The sequence below is a fragment of the Macaca fascicularis genome, chromosome 3 (assembly GCF_037993035.2).
Source record: "Macaca fascicularis isolate 582-1 chromosome 3, T2T-MFA8v1.1".
In the NCBI taxonomy this organism is placed as follows: domain Eukaryota; kingdom Metazoa; phylum Chordata; class Mammalia; order Primates; family Cercopithecidae; genus Macaca; species Macaca fascicularis.
Window position 1 is genome coordinate 8,559,356 of NC_088377.1, and position 12,656 is coordinate 8,572,011.

The 12,656-nt window shown below is 44.7% G+C and overlaps 1 protein-coding gene across 14 annotated transcripts in view; it reads left to right on the plus strand.

Annotated features, from left to right (window-relative positions):
- ERG (ETS transcription factor ERG) overlaps positions 1–12,656 on the plus strand; it is a 281,329-nt gene that overhangs the window by 229,112 nt on the left and 39,561 nt on the right. For all 14 annotated transcript variants that reach the window (XM_005548686.5, XM_074034013.1, XM_074034016.1 and 11 more), the window contains one exon: positions 10,148–10,299. In XM_005548686.5, the coding sequence (XP_005548743.1) occupies positions 10,148–10,299 (152 nt within the window). The remainder of the gene's footprint in view (positions 1–10,147; positions 10,300–12,656) is intronic.

The following is a 12,656-nucleotide window of genomic DNA, read 5'->3' on the forward strand; positions in this document are numbered from 1 at the left end:
GCTCTCTCGTCATGGGGACTTTCTGTCTGGTTTCCTTTTGCACTTACGAATGTTTGCCCATCATCTGTGTAAAACATGCACCCTGTTGGGCACATCAATGAAGTTTTGGGGAGAAGCATAGAATGCTTAGCTGCAAATCGAGGTGACTATTTCTTTTAGACCAAACTTATCAAAACCTATTTATATCTCCACATAAACATTGCCACCTTCCAAGTCTCCCACGGGGCCCCGCCTTGCTCCTTCGTGGCTGCCCTGCTCAGCTCACATCTGTAACCCTCGCCCATGACTGTCTTCAGGGCCACTCAGAAGATGTTCTTTTAGAATACTTAAGAGTGATGAAATTAAGTTTTCTGAGGTTCCATTCAATGGTGCTTTAGGTCTATGAAAGACTTCTCACATGGATTTACCAAGCAAGGGCTAGAGTGGGGAAGTGAAGTACTTGGAGTTGAGACCTTGACTATCTAGAGTCAAATCCCAATTCTTCCCTACTGGCTGTGTGATCTTGGGCAAGCTATCCAACCTCTCTGTGCTTCATCTGTAATAAGGCTCCTGCTTTCAAGTATTTCTGTCATGGAGATGTGCAGATGAAATGAACTGACAGCAACAGCTGACACCTGGCGTGGTCATGTGCCAGGCACCATGTTAAATGCTTTATCCATATGTTTATTAAAACATAAACACATGAAAAGAGTCTGGAGCCATGCTCATCTTTAGTCAACAGTGAAATACTGGTTGGAAGATTAACCAACTGAGGCCTGGAAAGATATTTTTACCCACAATGCCTTTGGTGCTCTTGGAGACATAAGCATGACCCTATTTAACATTGGTAAATTGAATTTAAAATCTAGAAAGTAGGGGTTTCAGTGCAGCAGCTCATGCCTGCAGTCCCAGTGCTTGGGGAGGCTGAGGTGGGAGGATTGCTTGAGGACAGGAGTTAGAGGCCAGCCTGGGCAACATAGTGAGACCCTATCTATACAATTAAAAAACAGCCGGGTATGGCAGCATGTGTGCATAGTCCCGGCTACTTGGGAGGCTGAGAAAAGAGGATCGCTTGAGCCCAGGAGTTTGAGATCGCAGTGAGCTACAATCATACCACTGTACTCCAGCCTGGGTGACAGAGCAAGACCGTGTCTCTTAAGAAACAGTAAAATAAGTAAAATCTAGAAATTTGGGAGTTATGAAACTAGAGGCATATATAACACTGCATCTCTCAAGGTTTTTTCATTTTTTAATTACTGATTTTTTTCATGTTTTTGCACTGACTTCTCTGACAGGTCTGATCTTTCCAATAGCAGCCAGTATGGAGGATAGGCTGGGGACATGCCGTCTCCAGACCTCTGTGGATGGCAGCATGGGACCACTGTGTACAGGGAGTGTCCTACTCTGCCACCAGCTCCTCCTGGCACTGTGCGAGATGGTCTTAGATGTATTATGAGATGTTGGGAATGATATTGTTTACTGCATAGGCCAGTTTTCTTCATGAGAAGCCCTGAGAAAAACCCTCAAAGCTTAGCCCAGGGAGAGCTTTATTTCTGCTGAATAACTGGTTTGTAGGTAGTTTACTAATACCTCAGGCCTTGTCATCAGATGCACTTCCATCTTTGCTTTGGTGAGTAGAAAGCTCAGAGCTGAATTGGTATCCTACCTCAGCAGGTTAAATAGTAAGCTTACTCAGTGGGCTGCTTTTATCTCTTAATTCCTTTTTGGCCCTTGTTTTCCACTCATTTTTATTCTGTTAATTATTTATGTTATTATTTTGTCTTATATGCATTTTTATAACCCACCTCAAACTTCACATAGCTTACACACAGGTAGAGGAATAACATATGCTTAAAACCACTCTACATATTTATAAATAGAACTCTGGAGTTTCAGAGGAAAATTACGAAGCCCCTCCCTAAAAAACTGTTAACGAAGGTATACTCTTGTTCATCCAAGTGGTTTCCAGACAGTCATGCCCAGGGGCTTGGAAACGGGGCTTCTTCCAGCCCTCTGATTCAGTAACCCTATGAGAACCCAACTGGGCTTAGCAATGTGTCTGCCTTCTCTCCTTAATTCAAATTTAACAAAATTTCCAATGTACTTGATATTCTTTGCCATGTCCTTTTATCATTAATTCAGAATGCTAGTATGTTTTAAGAAGTCAGTACTCATGATTTTAAATGATTAGAACTTAATTCTCCAACTGCTATTTAAGAGAGATTATTGTTTGAAGCTCAGTAAACCAGTTTCATTGGGCACATCTCCAGTGCTTTTATTTTCATCACGAAGGTTTGGTGTCTTCCTACACTATTTCTATGTTCCTGTGAGTGACCACAGTTATGACCAAATGCCATGGAAAAGTGTGAGATTGCTGCAAAGGTTACATTTCTCAAGGAGTGTGGCCTGTAGTCCCAGCTATTTATAGGGCGGCTGAACCAGGAGGATCGCTTGAGCTCAGGAGTTTGAGACTGTGTGGCCCCAAGGGTGTTGCCAGGGAGTTGTGAAGTGTCATGGCTCACTTTTTAATACCCCAGCCATTGGGCCATTGTCCAATTCTTTCTCAGAATTCTGAACCAGCCCTCCCATCTTGGGGACCCCTGGCTAACATGGAATTTCTCCTGCTATGAGCAGAGGGAAGTATCTGTCTTCCCAGCTCCTGTTTACTCTTGTTGATGCCACATATTGCATAGGACCATCAAGACTAATGCTTTGTGGGTGACAAATAGAACCCAGAACTGAAAATGTGAATTTGAGAGTAACAGTTCATGACCAATAATCCAAAAGCAAATGCAACAAAAACAAAGATAAATAGATGGGACTTAGTTAAACCAAAGTTTCTTCACAGCAAAAGAAATAATCAGCAAACAGACAACCCACAGAGTGGGAGAAAATATTTGCAAACTATGTGTTTGACAAAGGACTAATATCCAGAATCGTCAAGGAACTCAAACAAATCAGCAAGAAAAAAAATAAATAATTCCATCAAACAATGGGTTAAGGATATGAATAGACAATTCTCAAAAGAAGATATACAAATGGCCAGCAAACGTGAAAAAAACGCTCAACATCACTTGTTATCAGGGAAATGCAAATGAAGACCACAGCGTGATACCATTTTACTCCTGCAAGAATGGCCATAATTAAAAATAAAAAAAACAGATGTTGGCATGGATATAGTGAAAAGGGAACACTTTTACACTGCCAATGGGAATGTAAACTAGTACAACCACTATGGAAAACAGTATGGAAACTAGTACAACCACTATGGAAAATAGTATGGAAAACTAGAAGTAAAACTACCATTTGATCCAGCAATCCCACCACTGGTTATCTACCCAGAGGAAGTGAAAAAGGCACTTGCACATGCATGTTTATAGCAGCACAATTCACAATTGCAAAAATGTGGAACCAGCCTAAATGCCCATCAACCAATGAGTGGATAAAGAATATGTGGTGTGTGTGTGTATGTGTGTGTGTATATATATATGTATATATGTATATATGTGTTTGTATATATGTGTGTGTGTATATAGATATATATACACATATATACACACCATGGAATACCATGCACCCATGAAAAGAAACAAAATAATGGTGTTTGCAGCAGCTTGGATGGAGTTGGAGACCATTGCTCTAACTGAAGTAACTCAGGAATGGAAAACCAAATATCGTATGTTGTCACTTATAAGTAGGAGCTAAGCTATGAGGACACAAAGGCATGAGACTGATACAATGGCCTTTGGGGACTCTGGCAGAAGGGTGGGAGTAGGTGAGGGAGAAAAGACTATACATTGGGTACAGTGTTTACTGCTTGGGTGATGGGTGCACAAAAATCTCAGAAATCACCACTAAAGAACTTACTCATGTAACCAGACACCAGCTGTTCCCCCCAAACTATTGAAATTTTTTAAAAAGACAAAATGATTTTCATTTGTCCTCAAAGGAATCTCTGAGAGCAATATCTTGAACAATGCTTATTTGCAATAAAGAAATTTCTACCCCAAACAGTAAGACAGATACATTTAATATTTACTAAATGATTATCTGTTTGACAGGCACCTGCTGAATAGCCTGAGAATATTCTCAGGAACTGCTGCAACACACATATGCAAGTATGTGTATGTTTAAAAGGTTTGTATGTGTATGTTTGAAAGTATGGATATGTTTAAAAGGTAACTAGATCTTCATTTCAGGAAGGCATCGGGGACTCCCTGACCCGTACACTCCTCTGGTTTAAAGTGTACGTTGCAGCACTCATCCTGACACACTGTCCTGCTTCAGGACTGTTCGTTCCCCGCACAGCATGCTCTTTGCCATGTGCACAATAAAACAATGCATGGAACCTCCAAATCTGAGAATGGAGAACACATGGTCCTCTATGCTGGGCAGCGCTTGGTGCAGGTGACGTACCAAGCGGTTTGTGGGAACTTTTTCCCTGGTGATGTGTGAGCCTCGGAATGCCCGGTGAAGGTGGGGCTGCAGTGGAGCAATCGAGACACACATTTGTGCAGTGTGGGTCTTTTCTTATCACACCTGGGCACAGAGCCAAAAATGTATTTATAGTGAGACTTTCAGATGAACACTTTGCAGTTCTCTGAAATGTGGTAAAATTTCCTTTTCTTTTGTTCTTTTTTTTTTTTTTTTTCCGAGACAGGGTCTTGCTCTGTTGTCCAGGCTGCAGTGCAGTAGCGTGATCTCGGCTCACTGCAGTCTCAACCTCCACAGGCTCAGGTGATCCTCCCACCTCAGCCTCCTGAGTAGCTGGGACTACAGGTGCGCCACCATGCCCAGCTAATTTTTGTATTTTTTGTAAATACATATTTTATGTTGCCCAGGCTGGTCTTGAACTCCTAAGCTAAAACAATTCACCTATCTTGACCTTTTGAAATGCTGTAATTTTAGGTGTAAGTCACTGTGCCTGGCGTCCTTTCCTTAAGTAAAGCAGATATCTTTGAAAATTCTTTTCTTCTCCAGGAATCACCCCTCTTATTTGCATCTCATGTATGTGCCCTGCTTGTGTCATATACATGCTCTTCAGGGAATGAACCGTCCCAGGGTAGGACAGTATGTCAGGATGAGTGCTTCAGTGTACACCTTAAACCAGAGTAGTGTATGAGTCAGGGAGTCCCTGATGCCTTCCTGAAATGAAGATCTAGTTACCTTTTAGAGGACATTGTCTTGCTTTTACTTTGTGGAGTCATTCTGTTCAGGGTCAAGAAGCAGGGATGGAGAGTTGGGGCCACCCGCACTGAAGTCTTATTCTACCTCCTCCTGGCTGTGAGTCCTGGAGCCAGCCCCTTGTGTTTTGAGCACTCAGTTCACACCTCTGGAAAGTGGAGATGATGCCAGCAACACAGTTCGCTGTGGTGAAGATTGATAACTATTGAGCTCCCAGAACAGATCCCAAACACGTTAAGGCTGCTCTTTTGTTGTTAAACTTTGCAAGAGAAGGCTGGGCTCAGTGGCTCATGCCTATAATCCCAGCACCTTGAGAAGCCGAGGCAGGAGGATCACCATAGGTCAGGAGTTCGAGACCAACCTGGCCAACATGATGAAACCCCATCTCTACTAAAAATACAAAACTTCGCCAGGCGTAGTGGCAGGCACCTGTAATCCCAGCTACTCGGGAGGCTGAGGCAGGAGAATCGCTTGAACTCAGGAGGCGGAGGTTGCAGTGAGCCGAGATTGCGCCCCTGCACTTGAGCCTGGGCGACAGAGCAAGACTCCGTCTCAAAAAATAAGAAGAAGAAGATAAAAATGAAAAAAAATTGTAAGAGAACTAACAAGGGAAAAAGACTAAAAAGTGAGAGTACAACAACTGGGGCCTGCTTCACCGATATTTGTTGAATACCCGGTTGAAGTCTAGCACTTCAGTGACCCTGTGGCGTTACCATTTCCTCTCTTTGGGGTTGGAGGTCCCTCAGAGTTATTACAAAAAAACACTTGAAATAATAAAAAAATGTGACTCTATCTTTCTCTAAGCTAAAACAAAATGCAATGGAAAAAGAGTTTAAAAACATTACCCTAAAGGTGCAAGTTTTGAAAATGGGGTCTGATGGCCTCATTCTGCCGTTTTCCACAATGAAAGCTGGGATGGGAAAATCTAATGAGATGAATTGGATGTTGTTGCAAAATGAAAACAGAGTAGCTTTACTGACCATTGACCCCATTTTAAATATTTACTCATATTTTTAGAAAGCTCTCACAAAATGCATTTTAATAGTTCATCATATCCAGATTTGATGAAGGATTTTTTTTTTTTTTTTGACAGAATCTTGCTCTGTTGCCCAGGCTGGAGTGCAGTGGCACAATCCTGGCTCACTGCAACCTCCACCTCCTGAGCTCAGGTGATCCTCCCACCTCAGCCTCCTGAGTAGCTGGGATTACAGGCATGCGCCACCATGCCTGGTGACGTTTTTGTATTTTTAGTAGAGACAGGGTTTCACCATGTTGGCCAGGCTGGTTTCGAACACCTAGCTTCAAGTGATCTGCCTGCCTCAGCCTTCCAAAGTGCTGAGATTATAGGCATGAGCTGCCGCAACCAGCCTGAAGGATTACTTTAATGTCATAGGGAAACTCTTGTGATCTATGCCTAGAGTTCTTGTCCTCAGATATGAAAATTAAACTATAAAGAACTAAAAGAAAAAAAGGGGTTGGTCTGAAGGGTTCAAAATCCACAATGTCCCCTGTTTCTGTAATCCTTTTTTTTTTTTTTTTTTTTTAACATGGAGTCTTGCTCTTGTTGCCCAGGCTGGAGTACAATGGCAAGGTCTCGGCTCACAGCAACCTCCACCTCCCTGGTTCAAGTGATACTCCTGCCTCAGCCTCCCGAGTAGCTGGGATTACAGGCGTGTGCCACCAAGCCCGGCTAATTTTTTTTTTTAAGTAGAGACAGGGTTTCTCCGTGTTGGTCAGGCTGGTCTCAAACTCCCAACCTCAGGTGATCCGCCCACTTCGGCCTCCCAAAGTGCTGGGATTACAGGCGTGAGCCACCGCACCTGGGCTGTTTCTATAATTTTATTCATCTCTTTGATCTTTTACTTTTCAAATGGTTAACTGCATTGTTGGAAAAGAAAGAATTAATGGGGCCTGGTATACAGCAGGCACTTAATAGCAGTTGTCTAAATGGATGAGTGAATGATTGAATCTGAACAAAGGTTGTCTAGATTTTATAGTTGTTACTTGAGTTACTCACATCATCTGGGTAAAGTCTTTATCCTAAAGAACCTAATCCCTCTAACTTCTCTTCCCTAGTAACTTCTCTCCTTGAGACAAATATACCAAAACATATACCGTCTACTCAACTGATGGAATTTTCCAGAGGAATAGGAAACTCAGTGTCAAGTGAAGACACTGTGTTTTGATATTAGGATGGGTCTTTTAGAGATAAATGTGTGAAGCCAGGAAAAATAGCATCAAGAGGAAATAATGCATGTGTAGGCAGCGGTGGAAATATTCAGGATCTACTTCATGGGAACTCAGACCATTATTATTTTAAAATTTCCTTCATGTTAGCACAGCTGTGAGGATGCCATCAGGCAGGGCTGTGCATTCCAGGCCTGTGGTAGGGCCTGAGTCCTGCATGACCCTGACTCTAACCTCCATCCGCAGATGGCAGTCTCGGCTCACCCTCTTCACTGCCAACACCTAAGAACCCTCCATAGGCTTCAGACACATTTGTAAGTGATGCTGAGAACAAACCTATATTTTCAAGTTCCCAGATGCTAAACCGACACTGTCCCTTCCTGTCCACATCCCAGCTATGACTTTCAGGTGTGGAATGACCCGCTCCATCTCACCCCGCTCAGAAAGTGCTCCCCTGCCTCAGGTAGTTTTGACCTCCTTAGACTTGAAGTTCACATCCATGCCAAGCCCATAGTTCTTTGATTCTCCAAGTTCCCTGCAGAACTCCAACTAACAAGATGTGGAGGAGATAAATGAGGGTTCCTTGGAGGGGATCCCACAACCGGAAACACTGGGATAGAAATCTGAAATCCAGAGAGAGTGAAGGTTCCCAGATTCCCAGGAATTTGAAAAATATACGTGCATTGGATAGAGCCTGAGAGGCATTTCTGGAAATCCACCTTAGACAACAGACCCTGAATATTAATACTCCTCAGCTACAGTGACCCTGGGTTAGCCATCTATGCGTTAGCCATCTAAGAAGGCACTGACATGTACATTCTGTTTTCTGCTTAAGCTGGATTTTCTTTCCCTCTTTCCTTCCTTCCTTCCTTCCTTCCTTCCTCTCTCTCTCCCCCCCCTTTCTTTCTCTCTCTCTCTCTCTCCCCACTCTTTCTTTCCTTTCTTTTCTTTCTCTCTCTCTCCCCCCCCCCTTTCTTTCCTTTCTTTTCTTTCTCTCTCTCTCTGTCTTTCTTTCTTTCGAGTTTCGCTCTTGTTGCACAGGCTGGAATGCAATGGCGTGATCTCAGCTCACCATGACCTCCACCTCCCATGTTCAAGGGATTCTCCTGCCTCAGCCTCCCGAGTAGCTGGAATTAAAGGCATGCGCCACCACGCCTGGCTAATTTTGTATTTTTAGTAGAGACGAGGTTTCTCCATGTTGATCAGGCTGGTCTTGAACTCCTGACCTCAGGTGATCCACCCGCCTCAGCCTCCCAAAATGCTGGGATTACAGGCGTGAGCCACCGCTCCCAGACCTAAACTGGATTTTCTTTTTGGCATTTCCCTATCAGATGCGATTTCATCCATGTCCTGTAGCTTTCATATCTCACTGTTTAAAATGGTTTCCTTTTCTTTTTCCAGAAAGGTAGGTTTGACTTTATCCAAATGACAGTGACTGCCTTACTAACAGCAGCCCTGTGACCTGTTGCCCAAGGTCAGTAGTCAGTAGCTGACCCCTCTCTGCATCCACACAGTTCCTTCCAAATCCCTTTCCCAGGGGTCCTCTAGGACTGCTGGAGTCCACTCCCATGAGGCCTCCCCTAGCGTCGTCCCCACCCTTCTCTGCCCTTCCTGTCTGCACCTAAGCCTGGAGCACTGTGAGTCTTCAAAGCTCCGTATGTAAAGATTGGCTGCAGGGATTTGACATTCAGCAGCAGGATTTCATTCTGAGGTTTTGAAAAGGAACATCGTTCCAGGATAAACCTCGCTGAGCAGCGAGTGTCCCTGGTGCCGCCTCTCAGCATCTGTCTACTCTGCCTGTTTACTCACACCGCGAGAACAAAGAGCAGTTCACTGTTCCCTGCAAGTATTCCCAGTCAGTCGTCACAGATGGAGTTCTGACATGACAGTTTCTGGAGGAGCTGCTTAAGAAACAGAAGCCAGGTGGCAGTTCCGCCTCCCTTGTGCGTGTTCTGTGTAGCCAGTGTGGGTACTGTCCTAGCCTGTGCAGGCTGCCTTCACAGAGCCCCACAGACGGGCTGGCTGAAGCAACGGGACTCGAGCTTACATGCTTCTGGAGGTTGGAAGTCTAAAATCAGGCACCAGCAGGGCCAGTCTCTGGTGAGGTCTCTGTCCTTGGGTTGCAGATGGCTTGGCCACCTTCTTGGTCTGCCCTCACATGGCAGAGAGAGAGAGAGCTCTGGTCTCTTCCTCTTCTAAGGGCACTAATCCCATCATGGGACTCTACCCTCATGACCTCATCAAACTGAATTACCTCCCAAAGACTCTCTCTCCTAATACCATCACATTGGGAGTTAAGCCTTCAAACTATGCATTTTGGGAGGACAGAAGGCAAGGCACTGTATCTGGCTTTTCTTTTTTTCTTTTTTTTTTGAGATGGAATCTTGCTCTGTCGCCAGTCTGGAGTGCAGTGGCGCGATCTCAGCTCACTGCAAACTCCACCTTCCGGTTTCAAGAGATTCTTCTGCCTCAGCCTTCCAAGTAGCTGGGACTACAGGCACACCACCACGCCCAGCTAATTTTTGTATTTTTAGTAGAGACAGAGTTTCACCATGTTGGCCAGGATGGTCTCAATCTCTTGACCTCGTGATCCGCCCGCCTTGGCATCCCAAAGTGTTGGGATGACAGGCGTGAGTCACGGCACCCCACCTGTATTTGGCTTTTCACACTTGTCCTTTCTCCCCCAGTCTCTTCCGCCTTGCCCTTCTTTGGTTCTCTCTGTGTGTTGTGAGAAGTTGCTGGAGACGTGCTCTTTGGTTGCTGTTGTAATGGAAGGACATTTCTTCTCCTCCTCCAGGAACTCTCCTGATGAATGCAGCGTGGCCAAAGGCGGGAAGATGGTGGGCAGCCCAGACACCGTCGGGATGAACTATGGCAGCTACATGGAGGAGAAGCACATGCCACCCCCAAACATGACCACGAACGAACGCAGAGTTATCGTGCCAGCAGGTCAGGTGCCTACAGCTTCACTGCCCTCGGCAGATCACAACTTCCCCGAGGCTAGGCTGAGCCTCGGGGAGCTCTTCTCCCCAACCTGTGGCATTGATCACATCTCCTTTGCCCAGAGCAGGGCTTGTAAATGGGAGCCGGCAGAGTTCTATGTATGGGGACATGTTCACGGATTGACAGCAAAGCGAGAAAAATACATTTGTTTATGTACTTCAGAATTTAAAAACATGTGAGACAGCAATATGTAGCCCCAGCTCTTTGTTTTGCCACGTAGAGAAAAATACACAGACTACATATGGAGAAAGACAGAGAAAGAGGATGTCCAGGCAAACATGCAGGCTTGCTTGTGCACACACACATATGCACACATCTGTGTATATCTATGAAAGGTGACCTTTCTAGGGAGGAATTGCCCCTTCTTGGAGATTATTGTGCCAAATATCCTGTCCTTCATGAGGTGCTATTTGTGATAGATGATAGACTTGTTTGTTTTTAAAATTATCTTATCTGGCAAAATAAACATTTGGGAGTCATATATTGCTGTCTTACATGTTCTTAAACATCTAAAATTCCAGCTATCACTGGCCTGTAGTACAGATTCTAATAACCAGAGTAACTCTTTACCACAAACAATTCAAAACCAACCCCAAGGAATAGTTCTCAAACTTGAAAGACATGCCAAGAACTTATTTATTTAGCAAACTAAAGGTAATAGAAAGAATGACTTAAAGCTCCTCAGAGGATGCATGCTACATAAAAACCAGAAATATAAGAATAACAGCAACAGTCGGCAGTCAGTGAACACTTACCTTACAGGAGGCATTTGGATAAACGCTTTAGAAACATGATCTCAAAAAAGCAATCTTTGTAAATGGGCATCTTTCTCGTGATTTTCCTGATGAGGAAGATGAAGTTCAGAGAGGTCCACCAACTTTTCTAAGGGCATTTGGCTAATAAGAGGCCAAATTAGGACTCAGGCAGGTCTGCCTTACTGCTTTAGTCTCTACCTGTTGGCATTGGATTAAATCTCAGCTGCTTACAGCGGTTTTTGTGGGTTCCCTCCTGTTACTAGTTTCAGCCATCCGGTCACCCTGCAGTCCTGCCTCAGGGATTTGAATGTGGCGTTAGCTCAGGCTGAAACCCTTGGTTCCAGGTAGTTCCATATCATTTTCCTTCACCAGGTATCCAGGCCAATGTCATGGCCTCAGGGAGGCGGGTCCTGAGCACTTCCATCTAGGATTGCTCTCCACTTGCGGCTGCCAGTCTCCTGTTGGCCTGATTTTTCTTGATTTCATTCATTCCCATCTGCCAATATATTGCATGTTTATGTAAAAGTTTTCTTATTGTCCAGCCGCGATGGCTCACACCTGTAATCCCAGCACTTTGGGAGGCCGAGGTGGGCGGATCACGAGGTCGGGAGTTCAAGACCAGCCTGGCCAACATGGCGAAACCCCATCTCTACTAAAACTACAAAAATATTAGCCAGACGTGGTGGCAGTCGCCTGTAATCCCAGCTACTTGGGAGGCTGAGGCAGGAGAATCGCATGAACCAGGGAGGCAGAGGTTGCAGTGAGCCAAGATTGTGCCATTGCACTCCAGTCTGGGCAACAAGAGCAAGACTCCATCTCAAAAAAAAAAAAAAAAAAAATTTCTTATTATCCTCTTCCCTGAATAGAACGTAAGCCCCACAAAGGCCCTATCTCCAGGGCCAGTTGCAATGCCCAGTATGTAAGAGGTGCTCAGTGAATCTTAAGGGAGTGGAGAATGGATGAACGGATGCCTCACCACTGAGCTGCACTGCACAAGTTACTCCTCGTTGCCAAAGTAGCCAAGGGCATGCATGGGTGAAATCTGCACAAACTCAATTCTCCCTTGCTCCTGGGGTCACCTAAATTCTTATCTGTGAAGTGTGATGGCAAACAGGTTAGATTACCTCCATGGTGTGATTTTCCCTTTACCAGAGTCTGATCATGCCCAGTGAGCTTCTGTCACCTTCTAGACAGAAGAGTTCAGGAGTGCAGGGTATTTCACAAAACATCTGGCCTGGATTTATATCCTGGGTTTCACCTTAGATTTGTCACCATGTGGCTTTCAGCAAACACGTGAAGCTGGTTCAATGCAGTGGGGTGTGAAAGGGGCCATCCTTTGGGGTTGTGCCTGATTTCAAAGCATTTTCTAAGACTTACAGGAGACACTGATGGTAGATTCCACGTGTGCTTTAAGAAAGGGAGAAAACTGTCCTTAGTATTTACTGAAAGGCAGTTGACAGGTCCAGAGGCCATGCATTTGGTTTGATCTTCACAATGCAGCTGTATGCCTGAGGACTGCCTCGCTTGCTGCTGTGCCTCGGAACAGGG